At 38.5% G+C, this 13,202-nt stretch overlaps 1 protein-coding gene across 2 annotated transcripts; it reads right to left on the reverse strand.

Annotated features, from left to right (window-relative positions):
• Positions 1-3,890: 3,890 nt before the first annotated feature.
• Positions 3,891-13,202, reverse strand: tmed2.S (transmembrane p24 trafficking protein 2 S homeolog). Of its 2 annotated transcripts, XM_018242479.2 has the most exons (4): positions 12,850-13,189; positions 10,786-10,978; positions 7,846-7,953; positions 3,891-5,658 (listed from the first exon to the last, which is right to left on the reverse strand). In XM_018242479.2, the coding sequence occupies exons 1-4, from the start codon at positions 13,027-13,029 to the stop codon at positions 5,534-5,536; spliced, it is 606 nt and encodes a 201-aa protein (XP_018097968.1). In that variant the 5' UTR covers positions 13,030-13,189; the 3' UTR covers positions 3,891-5,533. The 2 variants fall into 2 exon arrangements, with proteins under 2 accessions (XP_018097968.1, XP_041436283.1); XM_041580349.1 differs by lacking the exons at positions 3,891-5,658; positions 7,846-7,953 and adding an exon at positions 7,982-8,995 and having other exon boundaries at positions 12,850-13,202.

Here is a 13,202-nt window from a genome sequence, read left to right on the forward strand (position 1 = left end):
GTACTTTGGTAAACCTATGCATATTGGGCATCCAACTGTTCAGCAGACACCTGTCATTCATATTTAGGATGATTTATTGTGGGGCAACCCACCTATCACAGAAGCACAAGAAAATATTCTAGTCATTCAACAAGTCACAACTAACGTTACCCTCAGGAGTCATTGAACAAATAATTTTTTTATTCTTATTATTAATCTACAATACCGATATTGCAACTGAATGAATGGGTGGGCTGTATCCAGAGTGAGTCACTTTGTTTTCTATATATTTTTTTTTGCAAGAACAATTTGATAATGTGAAATCCTGTCCTTCTTTTGACTTAAATAACTACAATGAGAGAATCACAGGACAAGAAGTCTTTGTTATGTTTGCAATGCCTGTGTTAAAACAGAATAAAAACTATTTGGAAAAATAAAATTGGACATTTGTAGCAGAGCTTATATGCAGGTGATGGATGAACAAAAAATTTAAATGTAAAAACAATATTTTCACTTTGTAGGATTATTGGTCTTATAATTGCTTCAAGTTATAGCCATCCTTTATTATGAACAGAAAGCATGTACATAGATATTACATTAAAAAGCTGTATTATTGCTCAAGGGGAATGGGCTTGCCCAAGCATAACATGGTAAATACTGTAGCTAAGTTTCTTTCATGCATTGTCAGCAGATTTTAGCTCTATGAAAGCATTAACAATATAAGGGATGCTTTATATGTCTGGCGCCTCAGCAGCAAAGCTACTGCCACCTACTACCACCTTCTAGCAGAATACAAAATCTTAAAATGTCTGTGAAAAGTATAGAGACTTAAAATGAAGGAGAAAAATGCCTGCTCCCATTCCGGCAAGAAACCAATATTTATATATCTATAGAGGCTACAGAAGCCAGGCAGAGTAAGATTGCAGGCAGAAGGGAGAACTCAGCCCGAACTCCCCCTGTGATCTTGAAATCCAATGCGAATGCCAGCTTGAACTCGTCAACCCATGGGTTTTCTCAACCCCCCCCCCCCCACAGGTTATAAAAAGCTATTGATGGTCAGAGCCCCATTATAAGTAAAAAAATAAAAATAAAATAAAAACATTGGCGCCAGGGCCCCCCATAAAAGTTTTTTTTTTGAAGAAATAAAAACATTGGTGCCAAGGCCCCCCTTAAAAAGTAAAAAAAAAAATTGGGGCCCAAAAGAATATTTTTTAAAAAAAACCTTGGTGCTAGGGACCCCCTTACAAGTTAAAAAAATTGGGGCCCAAAAGAATATTTTTTTTAAAAAAAACATTGGTGGCAGGGGCCTATAGAATATTAAAATAATAGGTGGCCAGGGGATTAAAAAAACACACAAATTGGTGTTCAGTAGAACTGAACTCAAGGCTTCAGGACTTCAATTTCGCCTCCTTTCGTAGCTTTGGCTCTTTTCGCTGCTTCGTGACTTCGGCTTCGGCTGTTTTCGTGACTTTGGGTCCTTCGGCTTTTCGGCGCTTACGCATTTCGGGACTTCAAAAATGCCCGCACGGCTTTGGCACTGTCAAGGGGGGCCCGGCTCTTTCAAAAGTGCAGCACTGCCTGGCCCCCCTTCATGTCCGGGCCACTTGTCCCCCCTAATGGCGGCCCTGGGTTTTCAAGCCGGCTCATACATCACTATAGTTTAGGGAGGAAGACCTTTAAAAGAGAAAAGATTCAGGGGCAGATTTATCAAGGGTTAAATAGTAAATTCTAATTTTCGAGTGTCAAAATTCACACATTCGAATTTTAATCGCCCTATTCGTATGTAAATACAAAGGTGAGATTTATCACTTCTCTACTGTGGAAAAAGTCCTATTTCGAATATTTGCCACCTAGAACCTGCAAGTCAATGGCAGAGGTCCATTGAGCAATTTGAAGATGAGGAGGCTTCCTGACATTCAAGTTTGATTCATTTGATTCATACTAATCGAATACGAATCAAATATGATTCAAATTTTTGGGTCGGAACCATTTAATCGAAGAACAGGACTCTGGAAAAGGTTGGCGAATTGCTTGAATTCTCCAAAATCGACCCACGTACACCACTCTGGGGCAATGCTAAATTCCAGCGTATGGCACATATTACTCCACCAACATGCTGGCTAAGCAAGGGGTAAAATCTATAGTTGATGTGTGGGAAAACGATGCTCCAATATCCTTTGAAGATTTGGCCCGAATGGGCAATGGTTAACATATCAGCAAATTAAAAGTGCTCTCAGGCAATCTAGGTCCAAACCAATACATCTATCAGTGTCGCTGCTAATGGTGTCCCTCCAAAAGCCAAATCAAAAGGGTACCCTCTCTGGTATCTATAAGAAAATACAGACAGCATTAAATAAAAACACTCCAATCCAGAGCAGGGACCTATGGGATAAGGATCTAAACTATATAACAGACAGTCAGTGGGTTGAGGCCCTCAGGGCTCCTATACATGTGTCTTATAATTCTAACAATAGCCTGTTACAATTGTACATGGTGCACAGAGCCTACTACATGAGGGCAAAGCTAAACAAAATGTACCCCAATGTCTCTCTTATATGCCTAAAATGTGCAGCCCACCATGCCACCTTACTGCACACCATGTGGCAATGCAACAAACTCACAACATACTGGGTAACTGTAGTAAAACACTTGTCACCGATAGCAGGAGCAGCCCTACCTAATGACCCGGCTCTTTGCCTACTGCGTATTGGGATAAAGAACATGTCCCCATAAAGTATAGACAGCTGATATCTAGGGCTTTGTTCCAAGCCAGACGGCAAATCACCTTAAAACTGGAAAAACATCTCCCCTCCATCACTTCAGCTATAGGGTCAAGCAGTTACCTCCGTGTGTAACAAAGAGAAAATTATACTTACCAGTAAGTAAGCGGGCGGTCTAATGAATGAATTTGTACATGTTTTTTACCTAGGTTAAATAGAAGACAATAGGTGATAGTGGTGCATTACCAGTCCAAACAGGTGCACCAGACCATACTATAGAAAGTGGTGTGTAAATGGAACATTTTTTTAATTGGACCAGTGTTGTTAGTGTACCACAGTGTGTTGGGAGTTTCCTTAACTGAAAAGGATCTAGGGGTTTTTGTAGATAACAGGTTGTCTAATTCTAGGCAGTGTTATTCTGTGGCTACTAAAGCAAATAAATACTGCCTTGCATAAAAAGGGCATTAACTCAAGGGATGAAAACATTATTATGCCTCTTTATAGGTCCCTGGTAAGGCCTCATCTGGAGTATGCAGTGCAGTTTTGGACTCCAGTCGAGCTGGAGAGAGTGCAGAGACATGCAACCAAACTGGTTAGAGGGATGAAAGACAAATTATGAGGGTAGACTGTCAAGGTTGGGGTTGTTTTCTCTGAAAAAAAAGGCGCTTGCAAGTGGACATGATTACACTTTACAAGTACATTAGAGGACATTATAGACAAATATCAGGGGACTTTTTTAACCATAAAGTGGATCACCGTACCAGAGGCCACCCCTTCAGACTAGAAGAAAAGAACTTTCATTTAAAGCAACGTAGGTGGTTCTTCACAGTCAGGACAGTGAGGTTGTGGAATGCACTGCCAGGTGATGTTGCAATGACTGTTCAGTTAATGCCTTTAAGAATGGCTTGGATGATTTCTTGGATAGACACAATATCAAAGGCTATTGTGATACTAAACTCTATAACTAGTTTAGATATGGGTATATAGAATTTATGCGAGGGTTTGAAGGTGTGTATGGTTGATGGGTTTAATTTTGAGGGGTTGATCTTGGACTGTCTTTTGTCAACCTGATATAACTATGTAACCATGCCCAGTTGCAGCCTACCAAAGTCTTCACAGTAGTGATAATATTACCTATAATGTCAAAATGTCAAATGAATTGTATAGTAAAAGAACACAAAAACAATTCACTTTTTTTTATAGAATGTGTGTTTATTTTTCATTGAACTTGGGTAATATTTTGACAAGCATCTTCCTTTAAAATGTACACCTTAAAAGTCAATTTACATTTGATGTTCAAACAATGTTTGGCTGTCAACAGTCTTAAAAAAATGAATTCCATCCTTTTAAAAACTGCTGCATTTAGAGGTTTTGCCCAAAATGTTCTTTTAAACATGAAAACCAGTAAGAAAACTTCTTAACTTAATTGTACAAAACAGTTGTTACTGGTAAAGGTTGTCTGTGTAGAGAAAAACAAGAGAAAACAGGAAAAAAAATATAACCCACTTACATCATTTATTATGTAATCTTGATTTGCACCAACACCGGGACCCCATTTGTTTCAAGAACCACTAACGAAAAATGGGGATGAAAGATAATTTGGCTCTGCACAAAAAAATGGCAAATCCATAACATAAAAGAATAAAAAGTATTGAAGACAAAAGGTGCTGGCATAAATTGCAACAAGCAAAGCAAAAGATGCCATAAGGAAATTCTGTCAATGTCTCCCAGATATCCCAAGAAAACTGTAAGTATCCTTCATCCAAACACTGCAGAAAATGGCCTAAACATGTAGCGCTGGAACTCTCCCCTAGTACAACAAAATTAACACATACAAATAAAAATATAATCCAGTGGACAAGGCAGACGAATACAGACCTATAAGCGTTCTGTAATTAAAGATTTGCAGGTAATCAAGTCTTTAATTGGACCACAGAAGTCTTTAAGCATAAGTTAAGGACAATTATATGGGATCAATGGAAGGCATCCTGCAAACACCTCCAGTTTTGTTTTCTAAATAATGGACTGCTGTAGCCTTTTACCAATGTAGACACAGCTAACAATAGAGGGATAAGATTACTTCTCGGGGTTCTTTGACCCATTTATTATAGTGGAGGATGCTTCCTTCATTTTGCCTCTCACTAACCAACCGCACTTAGAGTAGTTGGTTAACAGATGATTCAGGAGAGAAAACAGGAAAAATGGCTTCCATTACTGTGTGAGAGAAACCAGCAATGTTTTACTCCGTGAGTGAAAATGTGGATGACTTGACTGGAAAAAGATAATAAAAAACTCCTCTTGTTGTCTTGGTCCAGCTCATGGTCACATTTACCTTAAACTAAACACACCTTTTCCAAATATAATCTCACAAGTTCAGTTGATGAAACTTTTATTTGTAATGTGGAAAATTGCTTCATATTTAAGTTACGCTTTGCTCCATTTCTTAATCTAATTTTATGAAAACTTCTTTTTCTGCTTTCCTCCATAAACATCACTGTGTGGGCTAGCTGGTAGGACATAAACAGTATATAGATTCCCATTTTGGATGGGCACCACAATACATATAGCATCTTAGATTTCCCTCTCAAATGTCCTTTTATTTAAAAGAGAAAAAAAAACCTGTTTTTTTCTTCTTGGCAAGTATATTTACAGTTTACCAATCCTACAGCTGATCAGAGGCAAAATGAAAAAGAGGGAAATTTAAAAAAAAAATCCACTTTTTAGGGAGACTAAACTTCAGAGATTTGTGACCATGTAATTGACGGTATGAGGAAACACAAAAATTGTTGATTTGTGTCTTCTCAGCAAGGACAATAAAACAACTTTGCTTTTTCTTAAACCACTCGCCGCACTTCAAAAAATCTCTTTAGATAATAGATCTGTCCCAGTGTCATAGCAACAAGTACAAGGGCTTCAAAAAACGACCAAAGCACCACTCTGCTGTTTGTGTTGTCATTAACTGTTGAGAAAACATAAGAAAGTCAATTGAAGATGTTAATTACATTCAATCTCAAAGTCATAATAACTTTGTAGTTCAGTTCCTGCCACCAGCATAACCCAATGTCCTGATAAACACTTATTTGGTAGTACAGTCATTTGTAATTCCAGACACAACACACATGGTATTGGTCCATTTTTTAAATTAATAAAGTAAAAATGTGCATGGGAGCTTAGTCAGTGTTTTTAATAAAATATGGATACATTTTTGTATTTTAGTAAAGAACCCCACAGATTTCCTACAGAATTGGTCAGTAGGCCAACTTCCACTGTTCCAATATTGAATCAGGACTGCTAGTACTAATGTACTGCTGAATAAATGTGGTATCCCTAAGACTTCTGAAAATGACAAGAACAGTTTAAAGTCAGAACCACTCTGCAAGTGATACCATTCATCTGGATTTATTGTTGTTTCTAGTTTTCTAGAGTTGCCCTTAAGAGTAGGTACCAGCCTTGATGGGGACAGCTTGGGAGCACTTTTTTATAGAATAAATAGTTCAGTATAAAAATTAAACTGGCTAAAAAGATAGCCTTTGCGCAATAAAAATATGTTTCCAACCCCTCCCCCCCCCCTCAAGTCTTTTTAGAACGCTGGACTCAATGATAAAGGGATTTCTATTGCATGGTGAAAGACTTGCGTTTTCAACTCTACAAGCCCCTGCAAACAGAGGTGGGCTAGCACTTCCCAACTTTCTCATGTACTTTCTGGCCAGCCAACCGGTGTTTGCACACTGGTGGATGTCGCCTAAACTAGATAACCAGGCCCTGATTCTTGAGGCCACAGTAATAGGTTCCCTCAAAGCTTTAGCCCATTTACCATATAGCGGCAAATCTCCCCACTATGACGACTACCCCCAATGCAGCTGGTGGTGGATTCTTTTAACGAATCTCTAATAATAGCCCAGGGCAACAAACCGGTATGGTCCACTGTGGGGAAACAAGCCCCTACCACACTTTCACTCTGCAACAGACATAGCCTCATGGCAAATGCAGGAATCAAACATTGTTTGATATAACTACCGAAGGGCATTGCAAACAATTCCAGGCCCTTAGGAATGACTACCCAATTTTATCTAAAATGCACTTTTCATATTTACAAATGTGCCATGCCTTCAGATCAAAATGTACCTCAAGGCCCCTTCAAATAACAAACTAGTTTGAAGAAGTATCTAAGAAAAAAAGAACCTACAAAAAGTTATATGTATGTCATATTGATGGGGGCTAATCCTTCTACACTAAATAAAGTCAACAGTGGACTGAAAATATCACAGAGCTGGATGAGGACATGTGGGAGAAGGCTCTAGACTTGGTTCCCCAACTCACAATATCTGCTATAGACAGATACATCCAAATTAAATTCCTCCATAAAGTGTACCTTAACCCACACAAGATAGCTAAAATCTACCAGGGAGCATCAGATGCATTCCCAAAATGTTTAAGGGATGTAGGTACCTATTATAATGTATTCTGGGATTCCCCCACATACAGAGCTTTTGGAGGGAAGTGTTAGCATATATAGAACACACATTAGATCCACCCAATATCCTGTCTCCCCGCCTATGTCTTCTGGGGATAATGGAAATACTACCCATGTGCAATTACACAAAACCTTGCTACCTACAGCTATTTTACTTTTCCAAGAAAGCAGTATATTATTACAATGGAAGTCCGTATCATCTCGCTCACTGGAAAAAAAATGAGTTAACGAGTTCTTAGCTAAACAAAAAAAAATTGTTTCCAATATAGCTGGTTAAGCAAAAAACTGCCTTTTTCCCTGATCTGCATGCTCCAGAAGAGAACATTGGAAGTGTAATAAAGATAAGGCAGTTTTGAATATATATTTTTTAAGCAGGTTAAACCCATTGGGAAACCCTTCCCAAATATCAAAAAACTGCTACAGTAACCAAAGTACAGAATTAATAAAATTATATTAAAGGAAATGCTGAGGCAATTATGCCAAACTTACAGACAGAAGATAAATGGAAGTAAAAATAGACAGTCTGTATATTCCATTTAAAAAACTGGTTGTTTGGCTTAATTGAATGAACCCTTGTTAAGAAAAGAAAGCTAGTCTATGAGCATATGATTTTACAATCCCATTTTCTCACTATCCAAATCTGTAGTAGTTTTACAGAAAAAGATTACTCACTTGATCTGTGTATTCTTTCTCGCACCTCCATGTATTCCTGTTCATGCTTCACAGCAGTCATAGCTACAGCCAGTTCATTGATCATTTCTTCTAGCTTATTCTGATGTGCTGAAGAACACGAATAACAAAATTATGGGCTGAATAACGGAATATGTCCATGTGTACAGCTAGCTAGTTATGTGGGACCTGTCTCTATGGCCTGAGAAACAATTGGGTGAATACCGTGGAAGGTTGCCCTGTGTAGATCATCCTTATGGAAGGACACTAATAATCTGCAGTTTTAACATCTATAGATTTGTAGTATGTTCTAAACTAAAATCATGAATATTAGATCAATATCACTGTTACAACATAGATCACACTAGACATTTCACTGCCAATCTTACTGTTATACTGAAAAATCCCACCAGGTAGACTTATTTAAGTCTGAATTTCTAGAAAAATTGGCCTTTCAACAGAAGTCCAGAAGCAGCCTCCTATCTTTTAAACAAGAAGAGTAAAAAGGTAACGTGTTTCCATTGCACAAAAGAGCAAATTCTAATTTGTATGCGATTTAATTAATACTGTAAGAATGTCAACTTGTGTTGAAATGCTGCAGGCAAAGTTTAAAATGCTGCCCCCTGTATGCAAAAAAATTTTGAAATAGAAGAAATATGCGGTGATTAAAAAAGGTAAAAAGGATATATATTTTGCACTGTAATAATGCAGTCGTGAAATATTTTATGACCAGTGAAAACAAGCTCAAATACAGTTTTTGATATCTAGCTTAAAACTAAATATCAAATTGAATCAAAGTAAAACTTCACAAGTTATCCATAAATCACACCCATACAAAGGTAATGTTTCAGAAACAAATCGCCATGCCCATGGCACAGACTTGCATACTTGTAATTCAAGGAGTACATATAACTCAAACATCTATGCCCCAATAGCATTTTTGCCATTAACAATACTTCCAAACACCATGCCACAGCTCTTCTAAATGCAGCAATGTTAGGTTTGTTAGCGGAGTCACCAACTCTCTCAACACAAGCCAAAACAGAAAAATGGATTAGGAAAACAGATGTAAAGAGGGTTATTCTCCATTCAAAATAGCAAGCAAAGGCTATGTTGCCTGCAGCAAACCTACCATCCCATGATTCTCCAAAGCCTAAGAGAAGTGGAAGGCATTAGAAATGTAAAGATAAAGATCCAGTGCATTCATTAAAAAAAAATTATATATATCCTACGAGGAGCACATCAATGGGCTGACATGGCCCTCAACCACAGGATTTGAAAAAAAGCGCATCATGTCTGCCAATTATATAGTAATGTGTGTTTGCAATATGTATTTACTGTAATGAGCTTTGCAATATACTAGCTGGAAATAGTATATTTTTATTACTACATACAAACTTTATGAAATAGCAACTAAAAAATTGTCTGTTTTTCTTTCTGCCCATAGCCTGTAATTGTATTCAGTATATTGCAGCAATATATTGTACTGTAATACAGATATGGGATTCGCTTACCCAGAAAATAAAATAATTTGATTTTTTTTTTAAAAAAAAAATATATACTTTTCCCCTGTAAATTTAAACTGTACCTTGTACAGGATATTACGGTAACTAAGCTCTTTGATTCTATGTTGGTAGAAAAACATTCCCATTGCCCTACTGAGTTTATTTAATGTTTTAATATTATTACTGGACTGACTGTATGGGGAACCAAATTACAGAACAATCCCTTTTCTGGAAAACCCCAAGTTCCAAGCATTCTAGATAATAAATCCTATACCTGTACTTACATAACAGCATTGGGTATTGTATTTATTAAAATGAAATGTACAAACATTCCAATATCTAACCGATTATATTAACAAATTAGCAACACCTTATAATGTACTAAGTGAATATGTCTGCAGAAGTAACATTAAGGCCAAAGGCAGACAAAGCATTGGCACTGCTGCTCTCAGCCTGCAAATTTTTTTTTTAACGACACGCAGAAAGAAATTGCCAGCGTTCGGGCCCCATCTCCATGGAGTTGAATAAGATCTGTTTGCAAGTAGTCACACGCAGTGGAGGTCGCCCTGAAAATGCTTGCTTTCACGTATTTAGGCACAGCTCCTCTCTGCTGCATGTGCCTGAACACAGGCAGAAGCAGTTCATTTCTATGAGAATGGGGCATGGACCAGATCTGCTTCTCTCAGCCTGAAAAAGATACATAGGCTGAAAAGATACATAGGCTGAGAGCAGTGTTCCGTCTGCCCTTGGCCAAAGGTGTTGTTTTCAGAAGCAAACAGTGAACAGGCAGCGTGAGTGTTCAGGCACCTGAGGCTGCAGCTGTGTGAATCTCACTATTCCCACACCACCCATAACTGCAAAATCTTAAAGTGCCATCTGGAGTATGAAATCTCTTAAAGGGTTTGTTCACCTTTATATTAATTTAGTATGATGTAGACTAGAGAGTGATATTCTGATACAATTTGCAATTGATTTTCATTGCTGATTATTTGTGTCTTAGTTTGTTAATGTTTTATTCAACAGCTTTCACCAATATGGTTGCTGGGGCCCTAATTACCAGATCAACCATGCATTGATTTGAAAAATAGACTGGAATACGAATAGGAAAGGGCATGAATAGAAAGATGAGTGATAAAATGCATCATTAACAATATATCTGTAGCTTTACAGAGCATTTGTTTTTTAGATGGGGTAAGTGACCCCATCTGAAAGCTCGGCAGAGTTAGAAGTAAAATAATTCAGAATCTATAAAAAAGAATACCAATTGAAAAGTTGCCTAGCATGGCCCATTTTATAAAATTAAATTAAAGGTGAGCAACCGAAATATGCTTTCCCTGTTGCTAGCCAAGAAACCGCTACCTATATAGCCTACCACATACCATCTCTGAAAAGAAAGATGGACAGTCACAATATTGCCATGCACTGAAACAACCCCCACCTTCTGTTTCCATGTCTTGACCTTTTGGAGCTTCTCCTATATCAATAGTAAACATTACAATCTTAGGAGTCATGGTGGACATCCTATTGCTAAAACAGAATTTGTAAGTTCCATCCATGTGGGCTGCAAAGGTGTATTTTCCACTGGACTCTCGGTCTCCTTTATAGATGTCTTTGTTGTCTGGACCGGTTATCTGGAGGAGAAAAAAATGTAACTTCAGTAAATTCCAGAAACTCAATAAAAGTTTGCCACTGCACACTACAATTAAGTGTCGCTGTTTTCATACCCAATCTGGGCTTCAATACAAAATAGGCCCTGGCTTTTCTAGTACACAGAAGCCCAAACACCTCCCACATGTTCATAGATAGTGCCGCCTTACAGCAACCCGCAGACCATACCTATATATAAGGCAAATAGTAAATGTTGAATAGTGTTTTTACTAGGGCTTGTGACACTGTGACAAAGGATAAGACAGATGCGTCTCCCAGTATTTCAGATGACCTACCTTGAGCAATGAAAGCAACCAATCTGATAACAATCCATAATAAGTGATGAAACAATATCTGTGATTCAATATTTTGTTCAACAACGCAGGCATGAGAAGAGGGTCCAGTTAAAGGGGTGGTTCCATTCAAAGGGATCCTGTCATCGGAAAACATGTTTTTTTCAAAACGCATCAGTTAATAGTGCTGCTCCAGCAGAATTCTGCACTGAAATCCATTTCTCAAAAGAGCAAACAGATTTTTTTATATTCAATTTTGAAATCTGACATGGGGCTAGACATATTGTCAATTTCCCATCTGCCCCTGGTCATTTGACTTGTGCTTGCACTTTAGGAGAGAAATGCTTTCTGGCAGGCTGCTGTTTTTCCTTCTCAATGTAACTGAATGTGTCTCAGTAGGACATGGGTTTTTACTATTGAATGTTGTTCTTAGATCTAACAGGCAGCTGTTATCTTGTGTTAGGGAGCTGTTATCTGGTTACCTTCCCATTGTTCTTTTGTTTGGCTGCTGGGGGGGGAAGGGAGGGGGTGATATCACTCCAACTTGCAGTACAGCAGTAAAGAGTGATTGAAGTTTATCAGAGCACAAGTCACCTGACTTGGGGCACCTGGGAAATTGACAATATGTCTAGCTCCATGTCAGATTCTGTTTGCTCTTTTGAGAAATGGATTACAGTGCAGAATTCTGCTGGAGCAGCACTATTAACTGATTCATTTTGAAAAAAAAATGTTTCCCCATGACAATATCCCTTTAAGGTAACTTTCAGTATGTTATAGAATGGCCAATACTAAGCAACTTTTCAATTCGTTATCATGATTTATTTTTCGAGGTTGTTTGCCTTTTTCTTCTGACTCTTTGCAGCTTTCAAATGGGCATCGCTGACCCCATCTACAAAAACAATTGCTCTGTAAGGCTACAAATGTATTGTTATTGCTACTTTTTATTACTGATCCTTCTATTCAGTGCCTCTGCTATTCATATTCCAGCCTCTTATTCAAATCAATGCGTGATAGGCCCATAGCTACCAGATTGCTTAAAATGCAAACTGAAGAGCTGCGGAATAAAAACCTAAATAACACAAAAACCACAAATAAGATATGAAAACCAATTGAAATTTGTCTCAGAATATCAGTCTCTGCATCTACTGAAAGTAGAACTCAAAAGTGAGCAACCCCTTTAAAGGCCAATTGACCATTATGATGATATATACATATGATCACAGGCTGGTGTAGAACTGCAACTCTCAGGAAGACCTCATTTATTGAAGGAAAATGGGAGGTGCAGTTCATATAACTTGCTCTATGTTGAAACAGCAAGCAGGTGATGAAAGATGGCTGACAGCTTTCATTTGATATTGGCGAAAAACTGACAGAAAATTCATTCATTCAGCGATGATCATTGTTTGTTGCAGGTACTTTATTCTTTGCCCTGTTACTATAATGATCTTGCAAGACAGAGCAGACCAAATCCTGACATTAAAGCTCATAATCCGCTCGCTCACCATTTCTGACATATTTATGCGGAGAAACTCTGCCTCTACATAATGGCGGCCCAACCTTACCTCAACGTCGATGTCCAGAAATCCCCCCTCCGCCACCTCAAAAATAAGGCCCATTTTGGTCCCCGAAGTGACCTGCTCGAAGAAGCATTCTTCCGCGTGAGCGTCTATACTGACAAAATAACCAGACGCCGTGGCGGAAAAGAAAGCGAGCAGGGTTACGAGTTCAGAAAGCGTGAACATGATGACAAGGAACTAAGAAGTCGGCGGTCTGGGATCTGGGCCTCGCTCCGAAAGAGGCGTCACCTCTCCAGGCTGCCGGGGTGCGAGCTACGACTGCCACGTAACGCCTGTACGGCGGCCTGACAGGAAGAAGGCCACATCCGGGTAACAACCACTGAGGGAGACCTGGCAAC

The sequence above is a fragment of the Xenopus laevis genome, chromosome 1S (genome assembly GCF_017654675.1).
Source record: "Xenopus laevis strain J_2021 chromosome 1S, Xenopus_laevis_v10.1, whole genome shotgun sequence".
NCBI lineage: Eukaryota > Metazoa > Chordata > Amphibia > Anura > Pipidae > Xenopus > Xenopus laevis.

Excerpts from the sequence above, each read along its gene's own strand:
- tmed2.S (XM_041580349.1), bottom strand. The coding sequence starts at position 13,029 with ATGTTCACGCTTTCTGAACTCGTAACCCTGCTCGCTTTCTTTTCCGCC. Across the intron at positions 10,979-12,849 it reads TTCTGGACATCGACGTTGAG|ATAACCGGTCCAGACAACAA; the intron begins GTAAGGTTGGGC and ends TTTCTCCTCCAG. Across the intron at positions 8,996-10,785 it reads TCAAGACATGGAAACAGAAG|GCTTTGGAGAATCATGGGAT; the intron begins GTGGGGGTTGTT and ends CACTTCTCTTAG.